The 17285-nt window shown below is 49.7% G+C and overlaps 1 protein-coding gene across 4 annotated transcripts in view; it reads left to right on the top strand.

Annotated features, from left to right (window-relative positions):
* ptprt (protein tyrosine phosphatase receptor type T) overlaps positions 1–17285 on the top strand; it is a 78212-nt gene that overhangs the window by 35030 nt on the left and 25897 nt on the right. For 3 of the 4 annotated variants that reach the window (XM_061832026.1, XM_061832025.1, XM_061832024.1), the window contains exons 13-17: positions 62–164; positions 2658–2934; positions 4236–4272; positions 11392–11527; positions 13624–13656. In XM_061832026.1, the coding sequence (XP_061688010.1) occupies positions 62–164; positions 2658–2934; positions 4236–4272; positions 11392–11527; positions 13624–13656 (586 nt within the window). The remainder of the gene's footprint in view (positions 1–61; positions 165–2657; positions 2935–4235; positions 4273–11391; positions 11528–13623; positions 13657–17285) is intronic. The other variant, XM_061832027.1, reaches the window with a different exon arrangement.

Here is a 17285-nt window from a genome sequence, read left to right as displayed (position 1 = left end):
TATTAGCGGTTAGCCTTGCAGAATTGTGACGCCCCCCCCCCCTTGTCTTCTTCGCCCTCAGCCCCCGTGATGCCCGAGTACGAGTCTGAAGCGCCTCTCAACGAGACCGAGTCCACCATTACGGTGCTCCTTAAGCCCGCCAAGTCGCGGGGGGCGCCCATCAGGTAAAATGTTTTCATCTTGGTCGGGTTTGTGAAACGAGGGGACGGGATTGCTGGGTCAAAGGAGTCGGCTCGGGGTTTCGGACCGGACTCTTTAGGGTTAAGGTGGGCGGCGGGTGTGTTGTGTGTTCAGTCGGTAGGATTGGGTCGGAGCAGCCATTCTCAAGGCGCGGTCGACGGCGAGTGGTGGTGCACTTCTTTTGATTCCAATTCATTTTTTTTTTTTTTTTTTAAATTTTGGCAAACGGTTCTAACGAATCCCACCAGTTTTCACGGCCTCCCTTAGAATGATTCGTTTGAAATGATTCACGTGATGTATTTCGGATGTGATGACAATGTTGCTAACGACGGTGGTAGTCGGAGAGCTACGTTTTGGCTAGCGATGATCCCTGAGGTAAGTCGTGGATTACGGTTCCAATTGAGTTGGTTGTCAAGGGTGACAACTACAACAAGGGGCGGGGTTAGCCCTTAGCGTTAGGGCTCCAGTTATCTTCAAAGTATTGGGATTGTAGGAACTGCTTAAATTAGTTGGCTGAGGTTCAGATGAGTCTTCGTTTGGTTTGGTTACGGATTAGGACGAGGGGTGAGGGGGGGGTGGGGGGGGGTCAATTGAGGGTCGTTTCGGGTAGGTCGGTTGCTTGGAGTTTGTTTTACACCCTCACACGTCTAATTTGGTATTTCCACCAGGATGTTGTTTAATTTGAATGAATTGGCGACGTCAACATTCAATCCATGAAGAGGTGACAGGAGGGAGCGCTTCACTTCACCATTGCATTTTTTAGGATTTATTTGTGTAACCCTCCCGGTTTATTTTTCAGTCTCTGTAACGGTGGGGGTGGGGGTGGGGGTGGGGGGGGGTCAATTGAGGGTCGTTTCGGGTAGGTCGGTTGCTTGGAGTTTGTTTTACACCCTCACACGTCTAATTTGGTATTTCCACCAGGATGTTGTTTAATTTGAATGAATTGGCGACCTCAACATTCAATCCATGAAGAGGTGACAGGAGGGAGCGCTTCACTTCACCATTGCATTTTTTAGGATTTATTTGTGTAACCCTCCCGGTTTATTTTTCAGTCTCTGTAACGGTGGGGGTGGGGGGGGGTTTCTGCACTCTAATTACTCAAACGAATCCCATCAAAGGCAGAAGGTGAGCCGGTGCGGCGCTGCTCAGCTCATTTCATTTGCTTTTCCCAGCTTTGATTTCGTCAGGGGAGGAAAGAAGACGCTGGGAAAACAGATCCACGGCCGAGAAAAGCGGAAAAGGGCCCCGTCCGTCTTTGGGTCATCAGCAATTTACGTCTTAATGGAAGCGGGCCCGACCAAATTGGTCCACGCCAAGACGCGTTCGTCTAATTGCTTGTAATTACTTGTAATTGCGGAGGGACTCCGCTCAAGAGCCCTCGGCCAATCGGGAAGCAGCAAAGCGGGGGATGTACTTTACGTACGTCTCGCAATCAAAACAACAACGCCTGACTGATATTTAGCTATCGAGACGCGGACTACTCCGACGCCGTTTGATCCGAGCGAGGCTCCGCAATGATCAGGTCACGTCATGTGAGTGACGCACTTATGAAAAAGACACCATTCCCTCCGGTCGTCATTTCGTCATGATTCAGTCCAATTGGGGTTTGATATGACTCACGTCAATGAAATTCACTCCAAATATGTCCCGAAAAGACTGAAATGATTGAAAAGAAAATTGATTCCGTCCGTCATGTGATTTAAATGGGAAAACCAGATAGCCGAGTTCCGAGCGCGCTGTGCTAACGGGCGTGACGAGGACTCGCTAAAATGTTGCGTTTATTTATCCAAATATTGGATAAACATGGAATGGTGACATCATCTTACCCCCCAAAAAAAAAACCATTGTGAACATTTGAAGTTCCCAGAGTGGCTTCGTCGAGGTTCCTTTCGCCGCCCGCCCGGACCGGGACGAGGCGCTCCCATTCCGTCCCATTCCGACTGGATCCAAATCCCCCTTGCGGAATCCGAGTCAGAGTTGCCGTTCACTCCCTCCGCAATTGCCAACAATGTCAACAGCTCGCAAACTCCTCGGTGATTCGTCCACAAAATATGAGTCATTCCAGTTATCACGTGAGAATGTCATAACACGACAGGTTTCACTGTAATTATGACTGAATCGGATTGAATCCACTTGGACCAAAACACGATTGAGTGTGAAATGATAACGAAGACGAATTTGAATCACAATACGATTTGACTTCAGTTACAATTTGATTCGATTTGATTCTCTTCAACTTGGAAGGCGATTTGTTCCACTTGGCTCTGATGACACTTGATCAGCGGATAAGACTGGGATGCAATTCACTCCGATGAAAGGCAACAAAGTCACAAAGTAACTTCCTTTTGATTTGAAGGATTTTCCACTGAACACTCGACAACGGCACAGTCGCTCCCTCCCTTCACTTTTTTGGCCTGTGGCGCCGTTGCTAAAAAAAAAAAAAAAAAAAAAGCAAAGTAATCGCGTGGTGTGCTTAGTTCCTACCAGCTGGTGGTCAAGGAGGAGCGCAAGTCCAAATCCCGTCGGGCCGCCCCCGAGAAGCCCGAGTGCTTCGCGGCGCCGTTCAGCTCCCGCAACGCTTCGGCCTCCGACTCGCCGTACTACATGGCGGCCGAGCTGCCGCCTTCCAACCTGCCGGCGGCTCAACCTTTCACGGTGGGCGACGACAAGAGCTACGGCGGCTTCTCCAACCCGCCGCTGTCCCCCGCCAAGAGCTACAGCATCTACTTCCAGGCCCTCAGCAGAGCCAACGGGGTAAGTCCCGTCGGCGACTCCTTGGTGAGCCGGCGACGAAAAAAATGGCCGACTTCCTGCTTGGGCGGGTGGCGTAAGATGCGGCGTGGCCTCCTCGCGCTGAACACAGAAAAGTGAAAATTGTGGCGCGGCGCGGTGATTCTCAGCCAATGCGCCGTGAGCTGTGGGAAATGATCCAACGTTATGTAACTGCTCCCAAAATGATTTCTTCCCCAGAAATAACCAATGCGAGCGACAGAAACGCGCTTCTGCTGGCGTCTTTTTCAATGGCAAAATACCGCAGGGGGCTCGACGCCGAAAGGTCGGAAAGCAGCGAGTTTGCCGCGCTCGGGTGCTCCTCCGTTGCCATTTTTGCATCATTCATGATGTTTTTCTTCAGCTTTTTGTCTTTTTATTTTACGGGCATCGAGAGGCGAGCAGCTGTTGCCGAGAGGAGACGTCGGCGTTCTCTTTTTCAACACCTCCGCGATGCAAATGTGTCGGCGGTGGCCGAGTGTATTTTTGATTGTTTTTTTTTTTTCCTTCCAAGCGCGCCAACGAGTTAGCCAGCAGGTGAGCGGGGAAACATCGGCAACGCAGGAGAGGACGGACGCGGTCGGGCCTTCCGCAGGATGGGGAAATAGGCCGGATACGAGTGCACATACGCGTGATTTGTTACGCGGCTACGACGAGACGTTAGAAGCGCATAGGCAGAGATGATGCGGATATTTGGTGATGAAAGTACAGGAATGCTTCAGTAGACGATCGTTGTCAGGCAGAAAATGTGACACGAGTTCCCAAAGACGCTTTCATTCAGCGTTCTACGTTGCCAGTCGTCAATTGAAGACCAATCGATGACGACGGCAGGCCGTCTGAAAGAAATGAAAGGCCTGGGATTGCACGCGCAAAGTGGCCCAAACGTGGAAGTTTTGGACAAAACGGCCTCAGCCAAACGTGTTCAAAGCTCCAAATTGGATTCGCTAGCGCCACCCTCGAGGCGACAAAATTCCGCAGGCCTCGAGGGAAGGGGCGGAGTTTGACCACAATCGAAACGTTCAGCAGATTTGTTCACGAGCTACTTTGAACACAGTAAATTGTCTCACGTTAATGACGCATAAAAACGTCCATTCGGAGACGACAATGTCACGGGCCGTATGTGGCGCTTCCCGCGCCAACGTCATTTACGTACATTTGGACAAAAAGCCCCCAAATCTGATGTAACATTGCATATTTTTACCGCTCCGGACATTCAGTCGGAGACGCAGAAATGAAAACGTGACCTCAACGCCGCCTCTGCTGTTTTTTTTTTTTTTGGCTCTTAGGAAACCAAAATCAACTGCGTGCGGCTGGCCAACAAAGGTACGAGCGTCCTCCCACGTTTTGTTTTGTTTTGTTTTTGTTTACCGCCCCTCCCAAAAGGCTGCAGTGCCGATGCTAGTAATGCACGCGTCACACGGCGCGTGTACTTGTGCCCAAAAGCATTTGGATGCTGACCATCGTCAAATTGGCTCCTCTTAACGTCGCCGTCGCCGTCCAAACAATTGAGGAGGGACTTCCGACATTTTCCTCCATTGATTCTCATTTCTTTGGATGTTTAACGGGTTCAATTGTCATGTCAGCAGAAAATGGAGCTCATCTCCAATGCTAATTGTCAACATTTGGTCGAGATTCGGGTTTCAAGACATAAACTTCGGCCTTTGAAAGACACTTGCACATTCAAACCAAACTTGGGCTTGCTTTCAATTTGGATTTCAAGACGGCGTTCAGCTTTCGAGCCAAAGTGACGGTTTCAAAGCGCCGTTCCCGGTCGGCCTGGGCCAGGGAGACCGTTTTCATCAAAAACGTGCACTTCGTCAGCCTGCCAGCAGGGGGCCAACGTACGGTTCAGCTTCGTTATCCTCCCCGGTGCCACCTTCAAAATAAAAGCGTGCTTACTGTATCAAGCTTTTGTTTCGAAGTTGACCCTCAGCACGTATTCCATTTTTTTCCCCCCATTTTTATAAAACACCAAAAGGAAATAGAGAGGGGAAGTTTCAGGTTGGAGTTGAAAATGAACCTTTCGGCTTTCACGTTCTTGCAAAATGGGCGTTTCGAGCCCAGGTGACGCTTTGAAGGTGGTTTGGAGCTGGTTTTATTTGATTGGACATCCATCATGACCAATGAAGGCAAAAAGGAAAGTGAGGAGTCTCGTGCAAATACTTTTGGCCACAGGCGTGCTTGCCGGACGCTGGGCCACCTGGACGGGCACCGTTATTTGATGTTATTTTCCTGTCCTTGTCAATCAAAACGTTTGTCTTCCCTTCAACTTTGTGGCCGGGTGCGCAAAACGCGGCGTTGTGCGAAAAACGACGACGCCAATGATTACGACAACGGCGACGCGATAGCGTCGAGATGATGCCGATAATCGTCGTCAATGACGCTGGGCCGGTTTACGGGCATTTCGATTAGAATCGGGCCACAAAACCCCCACTAGGAAAAAAAAAAGCTCCACCTGTGAAACGCCTGGCGGAAGCCATCATGTAATAGGTTTGCCCTCATAGAAATATCATCTTGAAGCGTCTGCAGATGGCTTGAAAGGTTGAGGATGGGCACGCCGGACTAGTAGCCATCAAGATCAAGTCCTGGCGGATGCATTTGCGCCCTTGGATTCAAAGATAAAAAGTGAAACCGAGTGAGATATTAGTATGCGCGGGGCCCAAACAAATCACAATTTGTGTTCCAATCCCTACTAAACTTTGAAATTCGATAACGTTGAGATATTGGACACCCCATGAAAATGTCCGCTTCCGCTCGGCTTCTTGGGGCCTTTTTGTGGGTCATTTTTTGCCGGCTCTGCCTCTGGTTGGCCGTTGCCAACCAGTCAAAGTGATTGACGGAGTTGAGCGATTTTCCCGTTTGAGTCTGCGTTGAATTTGATGGTGCAGCAACAAGCCACAAAGTCGTCCCCCCCCCCCCCCCCGCATCTTGACCTTGGTGCTGCTTTTTCCCTTCACTGAATGTTTTCCAAGCCGCCCCCGACCGACGCCCCCTTTCGGCCTTTCTCTTCCTCGCCCGCATTTGTTGATCTCAGTGTTGTCCGAAGCTCTTTTTTTCTTAGACGATTTTTCTTCTTTCTTCCTCTTTCCTTTTTTTTTTTTTTTTTTGTGTGCTCGTTTGTTTGTGTGTTTCTCCCCCCCCCCCCTCCCCCGACGCTCGCCGGCGGTGGGATGTGCGGCCCTGGTGGTCCTTAGTGGTGATAGGTAGGGGACAAATAACCACGCCGTACATTCTAGTCATCCCAAGCGAAGGTGATTATTGCTTTACTGGCAGAGTTTTTGCTTCCCGTGTCATCACACAATCACCGTCGACCGTTGTCCCCCCCCCCCCACCCCCACACACACACAAAAAACTTTCACTCATGTTTGATCGCCCCCCCCCCACCCCCCTTCGCAGCCATCTCATTGATTTTGATTTGGTTCCGTGCACGTTGTGCTGTGACCCCCCCCCCCCCCCCCCACCCCATTTGTTTCGTCTTTTATGCCACAACGGTGGGCCGGTGAAAAATGCGCAGCGGCCCGCAAACGGGCCCTCGGCAGAGTTTGGACAGCCCCGGTGCCGAATGGGGCGAAGCGCGGACCAGCGCCTCCGTGCTGAGCTGAAGGCGGGCGCCGAGGATCTCGCCGAGTGCTGAAAACGCTCAAATGGTTTTCCGTACTGTGTGTATTTTTTTACAAATGCAATATTTGTCCCGCATACGTGAACGCACACACCAATGAGTCCAAAGTGATACGGTTGACTCCAATTTTGCTAAGATTCCGGCTGATTTCAAACGTGCAAAATGATTCACTAGTGATGAATAATAACGTTGTGTTATTCTGTTGGATAAAAATGTTCCGATGTGCAAAAATATGTCCCACTCCAATTGAAGTTGACTCTACAATATGATTCTGTGCGATTGTGATACAATTGAGGCCAATTCTGATTGTATTTTGGATTCATTCCCACGAGGATATGATTCCACGGTCCAATTTCCACAAACTCGCACGACTGACAACGCGAGAAAATACGATCGCACGCGACCGGGGAAATAATGAGCCTAATTCCGATTGGATTCGATTGACTTCCCGAAGGGATCCGAGTCCGCTTCCCGCATTGATGCTCTTCCCACCTCGGACAATGCGATCAAAGCAAATAGCGACGCCACGTTCGTTGATGCCAATTACGACCGAATTCGATGGATTCCCACCACAATCCGATCCAATAGGATTCCCATTCACGTCACTTTCTCATGTGTAAAAACAATATTCAGTGAAATTGCGGTGGAATATGATTCGTTCCATCTTTTCGAGCGATTGTTCTATCGTGACTCGGTTGACTCCGATTTCCCTTCAGAACAGTTGGATTTGAGTCGCTCGGGTCGTGTAATTGGATTCACTCCAGTTTTTATGTTTTAGACGGATTTCAATGGGATGCCATTCAACCCATTTCCAAATGGTTATGATCCACGATGACGCACTCCAATGGTTGTGCGATACGATTCTGATCCACTCCAATTACGAGTTCAGTACGATGCTACGATCTTGCGATCTTGGTTGGGTTCACTCCGATTCCCGTTCAGTGCAATTTCACGCCATTTGAATCTGCCGACGATCCCAATGTGATCCAATTGGATTCCCTCCGACTCTGATGCAATCCGACATTCCGATCCCCAGCGATACGACAAAGCGCCAAATGCTACGCAACGGAAACGGATTCTGTCCGATTACCGCGCGACGGGTGACGTGCCAATTTGACATTTGTCTGTCGTGAGTCAAGAAATCGATGGGGGCTCTCGCTGCAGTTAACGGCGCCGGCGCTTCTCACTCATAATTGGAAATGACGGCTTATAGATTCTCTTTGTGCGTGCGCGATGTCGCTTTCGATGCGCAATTGTTGCGCCGGGAGTCGCCGATGCAATCGGGTCGCCGGCGGTCACGCGAGGCGCCGCCACGAGTCAAAGAGCCGAGACGTCCGAAGCGTCGTTCCGCCTCCGTCTGAGTCGAACGCTCACAGACGCCACCTGAAACCGACGACGCAAAGTGATTCGCCGCGTCGAGAATGCGACACGACGGATGCGGCAAGATTCACCCCAAATGTGACACCGCGAGATTGACTTCAACGGCTATCGTGAAATATTGGTGCCGATTCCGATCCCAATCAGTTTTCGAGGATTGGCTCCGATTCCCAAGCCCGTTCACTCCAGCTATGAGAACGTTAGCCTCATAACATTATCGCTCAAATCATTTCTTCTTGAGCGAACGTTTGTGGATGAGCGCAGCCTGAAATGTTTGTTTGAGGATTTTGATCAATATTGTGAGGTCATTTTACAATTGTCGCAGTCCAATCCACTCCCGTTTCCATACATACATGCAATTATGTTTCGTGTTTATTGCGATGCGCTTTATTTGTCTAGCAGAAATGTGTGAGCGTTCCACGTGATGGCAAAAACGGACGAGAGGCTCAACGTTTATTTCATGCTTACAAATGTAAACGCACACACACGGAGCATCGTTCAGATGACTAATCCTGTTAAAACACGCTCAGTCATGCTAACGCTAATCCCCCCCCCGCATGTAAAGCAAAGTTGTACAACTCACACACTTGAATCGCATTCAACTGGAAGCAATTTACCGATGCAGTCAACATATATTTGAATAAAAACTCAATAATATACGACACGCATTCTTGCGGCGGGACGTTAGCGACATGTTCAACGTCGTCGACGACGGCACACGCGCGCACACACGTCAAATAAAGACGCACCCAATATCTCATTCGGGGCCAGCGCGAGCAGAATCAATCTTGTGCGTTTGGATGAGATTAACTTTTTAATATCTGCGGTCTTTGGCGTAATTCCCCTCGGATGGCTCCGTCATGCAATCGGAATCTGAGAGCGCGGAATAAACAACGAGGGCAAAATCAAAAGAAAGGTCCGCCAATATATCCAAATATGGGGATGCGGGAACATCACCTGCAAGCGGGATGACGGATACGCCACGCTTGCGGTCGTCGTCGCGTTCGTGTATTCCGAATTTTCACGACAAATGATCTTTCAGAGAGGCGCGGTGTAAAACGTTCTAGGGACCCGGGTTCCATCCCGGCCCCGCCTGCGTGGAAATCCAATGCTATCGTGCTAACCATTGCTAAGCTAAGGTACCAATGGGTCCAATGAAGAGGTGAGGAGATGCTCCCCTTTCATCAAGTGTGGACAAACGGAGGTCGGCCGCTAACGTGTCAGCTAGCGCTCGCCGACGCCTGCGGGGAGGATGATGAAACGACATGACGTGATGAAACCGCAGCGGCGACGATCCGGCAATGACAAAACGCTCGCGTCGACGGGATTCGTCAGACGCTCGTCATGTCGTGTCGTTAGCAGCAAGAAAAGAAATGAAACGAAGCGCAACAGCAAAAAGGACACTTGGAAAGCAACATTCGTAGACAGAAAACAAAAATAATGTAAAAAAAAAAAAAAAAACCGCAACTGCAATGTACAACCCCAAGTCCAATAAGTTCCATCCATCCATCCATCCATCAAGGTCACGATTGCCATTGTGTTACATCATCTTTTCTTTCAACAACATTCACTAGAAATTTGGCCAATGAGGAAACTCATAGTTGAAGCCTGCTCGGTGAGATTCTTTCCCATCCTCGCTTGATGCACAGCTCCAGCCGCTCAACAGTCCGGGGTCTCCGTTGTGGTGTTTTCCGCTTCATAATGCGCCAGCCACACGCGGGAGACGGGTCTGGATTGCGGGCAGGCCGGTTCGGCGCCCGAAGCCACACTCTTCTTGTATCACAGGCGGAATGTGCTTTTCTCAACAAGGCGGGGACATCCAGGAGCTTGGATGGCAGCGCGTGTTTCTCCAAAACCTGCACGTACCTTTCAGCAATAACGGTGCCTTTACAGACGGGGAAGTTAACCGTGTCACTGGCACTGACACACCACCACGGAGGCCGCCTTAAGAACTTGGCGTCCGTTCCAGTCCGGGCGGTTCCTTTTCCTCTTTGGCCCAATCGGAAATGTGGACTCGTCCGCCCACAGAACACTTTTCCGCTTTGCGTCAGTTCATCTTAGATGACCTCGGGCCGAAAAACTGCACTATCTCAAAAACAACATCAAACAAAATTGTCCAAACGGGGAAAAACGGAACAGCGAAAAAATGTCATACAATAGTAAAAAAAAAAAAAAAAATTGTATTCAAGAGTGGAAAAAAAAGACAAAGTGTCACGCATCAAAAATTGCCCACATGAGCAAAATTTGACATCATCAAACCGTGAACAGAACAGTAAAAACAAGCGATAGCGACGTGATACAGTAAAAAAAAAAAAAAAACAAAAAAAAAAACGTATGTGCACGAGTACACAACAACAAGACCAGAAATGATGTTTCAAGGAAAAGTAAACGCAAGAAAACAAAGTGCAGCGGAGCAACAAAAAAATGGAGAACGCAGCAAAATGCAATTCGGTAAAACGGTGGCACATTAAGACGAGTCAACTGCAAAAAAAATGGACAAAAACGGCACACAACAGCAAAAGTACACAACACAACAAAGCATGAAAAAAGGACGCCAAAATAAGGGGGGGGGCTCGCGATCGACGGCCCCCGTTGGGCTCTCTTGGGAAATGTTTGCCATGGAGGAAAAAACAGGAGAGGTTCTTTTCTGCTTGTTCTGATTGAATTTGGAACGTTCCCCAAGTCGGGGTCGGGGCTCCGCATGACCCCCCCCCCCCCCCCCCCGCTTTTTTCTTTTTTTTTTTATCGCGCCACCAATGTCATCAAACGCTTGAAGGCATCCGATTGATTTGGACAGCAGTAAAAATGCAAAAAGCTTTTCCATTTATGCCGACATCCATTTTCCATCAGGCTTTTCCCGCTCGGGGTCACTCGGAACCTGGAGTCCATTTACCGCTTGGGGAGGAGCGGGGGGGGGGGGGGGGGGTCGCCCGTCACTCGCAAATGTGCCGTTTATCTCCAGTCGTTCAACAGCGTGAGCGAGTGGCTTGACGTTGTTGACGTTTGGCACTTTTTTTTTTTTTTCTTTGGGGGGGGGGGGCGCTGAATTTTCAAAATGTCCGCATGAAAGCAAAACGGCAGAAGGTTCTACTCGTCCGGTGAATTTCAAATTCAGCTGCTTTTAGGCCTGAATTTTGAAAACAATTCCAAGGAAGCCCGGAAATGAAAGGAAAGCGTCTGGCGGGGGCGGGGGCGGGGGGGCGTTGGGGGTATCAGTCCCAAATTCTTCTTCGGCCTTTTTGTGCCGTTTTTCAGCGTTTTGGCAGGTCCACTTCCGTTCACCTCCCTGCATGCTTCCATCCGATCGCATTCTGTTGCATGCGTGTGTGTGTGTGTGTGTGTGTGTGTTTTGATGTTTTTGTGCGTGACCCCGCTGACCTTTGCCCCCCCCCCCCCCCCTCCCAACTGCGTGGACACGCACGTGCGCGTGTGTGTTTCCCGCGTAGGCGCCTCCACGCAGGACTCGGACGCCGTGGAGCCGGAAAAACCCGTGGACGGGACGGTGAAGCTGGCGGGGGTGATCAGCGGCGTCTTCGTCTTCGTCGTCATCCTGCTGGGCCTCGTGCTCGCCTTCAAGCGCAGGTTTGGAACTCGCTTCGGATGCAGGGGGGAGTGAAAATACAAGAAGAATGAAATTAACGTCGATGTCATCCGTCGCAGACGCATCCACGGAAAAGTCACGTCAAAACACCTAAAAACTCAAAAGTTTCTCGATTCTTTGTCTTTGCGGCGCACAAAATAAAAAGTCGACACATTTTCCGATTAATTTCTCCCACGACGACGATGTCATCACGATTCACGATAAAATATCAGCAAAGGGTTTCTTAAAACGTTGCGAGAAACGCTGAAGAGTCGGGGTCCGATTTTCTTCCATGGAAGTCCGCGATTTGATCGAAAATGACATCGTGCACATTTGGTGTGCGTTGCTAGGCAGCAAAATGGATGAAGGAAATGCTGTGAAAAAGTTTTTGAATTTGAAGACTTCCTTCCTCCCGCGATCTTTGTTTTGCCGGTGCGACAACAAAACCATATTTGGAAGCCATGAGTGAAAAGCGGCGCCTTTGCTGGACACGATCTGTGAAAATTGCGTCTCCGTCTTGAAAGTCTGCGTTTTGAAATATTGCGGCTTTGATTACCCGCACGCAAGCCCTTGTTAGCGCCGGCTGCCTGATTGCGTCGGCCTCTTGTTTATTTCTTTTCAGAGCTCTTTTTTTTTTTTTTTTAATGCCAACGTAACAATTTTTCACGGGACGAAAAGCACCTAACGCAGAAGGTTCCGGACTCGTGATTGCCGAGCCGGCCGCCGCCAAATATGCTAATGCAATCAGCGGCGGGCGGCGCTCCGTGTACGTCTCTTAACGGGCCGATGGGAGCGCCGCCGCTCCGATGTGAAATTGTCGGATTTTGGTGCCCAACACGCACGACGACCAAAAGGCAAAATCTCGGCGAGCTTTTTGAGCTCTTTCAACGGCCGTCGCCAAAATGGCCGACTCCTGGTGTCTTTCGTAGGCTGACCTTCAAATTTCATGTTGCGAAGGCAAAACAGCTTCATGGTCGGCGTGGGCGTCCGCCTCACAATTGTGAGGACCGGGGTTCGAATCCCGGCCCCGCCTGCGCGCGCGACCTCCGCTTTTCTCCGGGCACAACACAAATTGCCCCGTCGCTGCGATTGTGAGTGCGACCGTTTGTCTCTATGTGCCCCGCGATTGGCCGGCGACCAGTCCAGAGTGTGCCCGTCGACGGACGGACGGGATCCCCAGAAAGCCGAGCGGTAGCATGCGGGGCTTCTTGAGACTGATAGGACCGGTACCGCCCGTCTCGTTGCTAAGCCAAACTGACGAATCTCGGTTGCGTCTTCGGCCTTCTCGTTGGGCCTCTTTTCGGCCTCCGTCAAAAAATGTCTGGCGAGCCTCGCCGAGCCCGTCAATTATTTCCGGGTTAAAAGAGAACAAAAAAAAAAAAAAAAGCTTCCCGATGCGAGCGCGCCAACTGTCCAATTAATCTTTCAGACAGACGTTTATTTTCCCCGAGAAGGCGGCGGACGGCGCTAATAAAGACGCCGCTTGGGTCTTAATGGGAATGTGTTGTTCCCGCAAGAGGGGGGGGGTTGGCCAGAGTCCGGGAAGCTGCGCCCGAGGGTCCAAAGAGCGCCGTCTATAAATAATGCACGCTGCCTAAAAAACACGATTGATACGACTCGGAGCTTTTCTGCCCCTGACGAGAGCAAATAAATACATTTTGAAATTGCAAAATGTTCACGCAACGTGTGCGGCGCAACCTAACGGAGGGGCCTCAGCCTTCGCCGCCTTTGGTTCCGGCCCAGAGCCCGGCTCGGCGCCGCCCGATATGGTTGTGGCCGTATTTGCGGCCGTTCAAAGACCCAAAACCCAAAGTGGGCGGAGCGAGTCCACGCAAACGTAACAACAAACGAGCGCTGACCTCTTTGAAGCCGGATCACAAACGTGGCAAAATGCAATGTGCGCGCCCCCCTAAACGTCCAAAAGTATTTGAACACGTCAAGCGGCTTTTGTTTCATCGGCCGACGGCCGGCCCCGGGTTGCGTGACCTGTGCTGACCTCTCTGACTGTGGTCTTTCGCTCTTTCATGTCTGCCTGCGTGCCGCTTCCTGGTTTTGGCCCCGCCCCGTTCCTGCCTTCTTGTCCCTGTCGCGCCGATAGAGAGATTCACACGTGGAGAACGCTGAGCGTGGGGTATCGTATGCTGGCTTCTCCGCATCACCTCTTCATCTTCCTCCTCTTCTTCCTCCTCTGCGGATTTTGCTTTGTCCCATTTCCCCTGAACTCCCCACCTCTTCTCTTGTTTTCCGGTTCCGGAGTTTGCCGCCTTGCCCGGTGACTCTACGTTGATGACCCCACCGAAAACATGCTTTAGAAAAAAAAAAACCAAACAAACAAACAAAAACAAAAAACTACACACACACACACACTATTGAACAAGACGGTACAGAAGATACGCAGAGAGACAACATTTCATTTATTATCCATTTCTTCAGCTGCTTTCAATCACAATTATAACGATGATGATGATTGTTGGTATTGCGCCATAACGAAAAACTACAGAACAACATGAGCATTTTTCTTTTGACGCAATGCTAATTGCTAATAGTAGCAGCAAAAATGGAAAAGAACAAAACGCATTTTCTCGATTGTGTGACCTTCGTTGACCTTTCCCGCACTCGGAAACACTCAGGGCTCAGTTTGGGGGGGGGGGGGGCACCGTGTGAAAATGACGTCCCCGACGGCAGTTTGGCTTTGCGAGATGAAATTTGGCAAATGCGTTGCGGCCATCTCGGGGAGACCCACAAACAAACAAAACAAACGGTGAAAGACACGCCTAGGCAGCCATTTCCACCGACTTGCTATCAAGTATTTGTTTCATTTTGCCATTTGGGGTGACAACTGAGCTGAATAACACCCCCCGTGATCCATCAATCCGAGGCCTCGACCGGCCGGCTCTTCCCGGAACTCAAATTGATGTCACTGAAAAACGTCATTTTTAGCTTTGGGCCCGGTTACGGCCTCGCGGCTCAAACTAATCCAAACGTTCAGTGCGTACCTTGCGGAGGTGTCACTTTTTTTTTTTTTTGGGGTTGTTTGTTTTCTGTGGGGAGCAAAAAAAGTTCATTTAGGCTCAGATTCAAAATGTTTGCCAACGTGACCTTGTCCGACGACACCATCTTTCGCCAAATATGCTTTTTCATTTGTGCGCTGCTTCATACACTCAAATCGATTCCGTGCAAGTCGGAACTTTTTTTTTTTTTGCGGGGGGGGGGGGGGGGGGTTGTGTTTGCGATGGTATTTTTCTTTCAAGTGTCACCAACCTCAACCGCTTGTCAAACTCACAAAGTGCTTTGACGCAACATTTGAGTCAAATCTCTCGCCTGCAATCTTTTTTTTTTTTTTTTTTTTACCCGATCAAGTCGGACGTTGCGCTCACCGCTTCCGAGCGTCTACGAAACTTTCACAGGTCAAATGTGGCATTCAAAGTCTCCCAAACTGTGGATATTGCCCCCCCCGACTTCTTGTCGGTTCGCTTTTAACACGTTTCGCCTTCCCCAACTGCAATTATTTTCCAACACAGCTTTGAACGTTGAATGAAAAAAAAAAAAGCAGCCAATAATCAAGTGAAAACGATCTATTTTGCCGTTAATGGAGCAAAGCGAGTGACACTCTCGGGGATGCGGGTATCGATCCCGGAACCCGACGTGTCGTCGTTCATTGGGCCTTTCATCTTCTGCTCTTTTCTTCGTTTGTCTTTCTTTTGCTCTCGGCGGGTGATGGGGAAACAAAAACATCAACATGTTTTTTTTTCTCTATCTTTAGTGGAAAAAAAAAATCTTTACAGGAAAAAAAAAGAAGAAAACCCCCCAGAATGAAAGTAAATAAAGTAGAAAATAAGAACATTTTTGGACACATTTCCAGTAAATGTTTTTTTATTTATTGAAGAACTTAGAAAGAATGTACAGACTAACGTATAACAAAAATCACTTCTAGTAAAAAAGAAAATTCAAAGCAAATAAAACAGTCATTGTATATGATTGTAATAAAAATAACTTGAGCAATTTTTTTCAAATGGACGCCCATTTAAGTGAAGTAAAAATTCACACACGTGAGGCGCGTTTCCCCAAAATTCTCTTGAAATTGTCATTTCATTTCTTTTTTTTTTTGGGGGGGGGGGTGTAACTGATGACGTCACTTGGATGAAAATTCGACACGTCCCAAATGTGCGTTTATTTCCCAGCATGCCCCAAACTAACGACTTGATTGGTTGTGTTTGTCCCTGTTGTGCGGCTTGTCGCTTGGTCTTTGCCCGCCGTCGATCTTCACCTCTGCCACGCTTCAGAAGACACGCGTATTCCTACTCGTATTACCTGTAAGTAAACGCATCTCCGGCGGAGACGCTTTCCTTCCTCTGATGACCTCCAAGTTCAGGCATCTTCATCCTCATCCTCATCTTCATCCCCATCATCATCGCACACATGAAAAGATTTTGCCACCATCAAAAATGCTATCAAGTTGTTTGCGGTGAAATTGCAGAAACGTGCACATTGCGACACGACGGTCAGCAAAAATTCAAGGTATGAATATAGATCTCGACTCCAAAGCATCAAATGGAGTAGTTGCTCTCAGAAATGAGGGAAGGTCTTTGTTGTATTTTGCTACGAAACGATGTACAGTCTAATTTTTTTTTTTTTTTTTTGGGGCACCTCGCATTTCGGGAGGTCGGCTTCGAAGTCTCCACGTCCGGGGGGTCCCCCAAAATCGACTTGACCATCCAATCAAACGGCGCCCGCAGATTCCGCCATTTTGTCGCATCTCGCTGCCGTGTTGCTGTGTCATTTCGGCAAAAGTAGTGCCTTGACGTCAGCTTGTGGTTTCTCAATGTTACGGAACAATGTCAAAATAAGTTGAGGCGCTTCATTTTGACAAAAGAAATCCTTTTGCGCCATCTCCGGTTGACGTGAGATGAGGAGCTTCATTCAGACAAAAGTAGCGCTTGGCACCATTTGGTGGCCTCCAACAGCAATTCGTCATCGTTTATTTTTGTCCAGCTTGTACCTTTGGCAGCTCTCCGCCTTTCGTATCTGCGATGTGTAAAACGACCACTGTTAGCTGTATTATGTTGTTATTTTGTTCCCCCCTTTGGTCACGCGTCAGAGAAATGTTAGTCGAAAGCTGCTCTCGGGCTTGAGTTTTCCGAGCAGGAAAAGGTCGCCGCTGAAGAAGTTGGGAAAATTTCACGTCGCAGCTCGTTAGCTAAACGAAGCCTTCAGGACGGCTAATGTAGCTACCGGGCGCCAATTAAGAGGCGGCGTTTCGTCTGGGTCGTTCCCCCGAGTGGCCTCGCTTCATCTCATCTGTCTCGCGGACGACGGCGGCGGCGGCGACCGCTAACGTCGCCTCCTAGAAAACATCTGCGCGCCGCTCATTATCCACGCATCAAACGGCGGCAATTAACGCTCGGAGGGCGCAAAGTAGCCCCGGACTCCCGGAGCGCTGGCCGCCCACTCGGCGACGTTCATCGATCGGGCCGCGTACGACGCGGGCGGAATTGGCCGTTGAAACGAGCCCATTAAAGGGACGCCGTTAACGCCTGAGCGCGCCACGTCGGGCCTCCGCCGGGCTTTGCTTTTGCTCGGTCCAAAGTGCAGCAGCCGGCGAGGAACGCGCGTTTACTTTTGGAAAGCAATGGGCCCATTCCCGCTGTCAAATTTGGTGGAAAGCTTCGCCATGGGTGAGCTGGCAAAACGGTGGCGCGTTGGTGCCCGTGGCCGGAGGTTCTTCCGCTGCCGGGAAATCCGCTGATGTTGTTCTGTCGC

Source organism: Syngnathoides biaculeatus, chromosome 10, assembly GCF_019802595.1.
Source record: "Syngnathoides biaculeatus isolate LvHL_M chromosome 10, ASM1980259v1, whole genome shotgun sequence".
In the NCBI taxonomy this organism is placed as follows: domain Eukaryota; kingdom Metazoa; phylum Chordata; class Actinopteri; order Syngnathiformes; family Syngnathidae; genus Syngnathoides; species Syngnathoides biaculeatus.
Note: the sequence above shows the minus strand (reverse complement) of the source record. Positions and strands in the feature narration are given on the sequence as shown.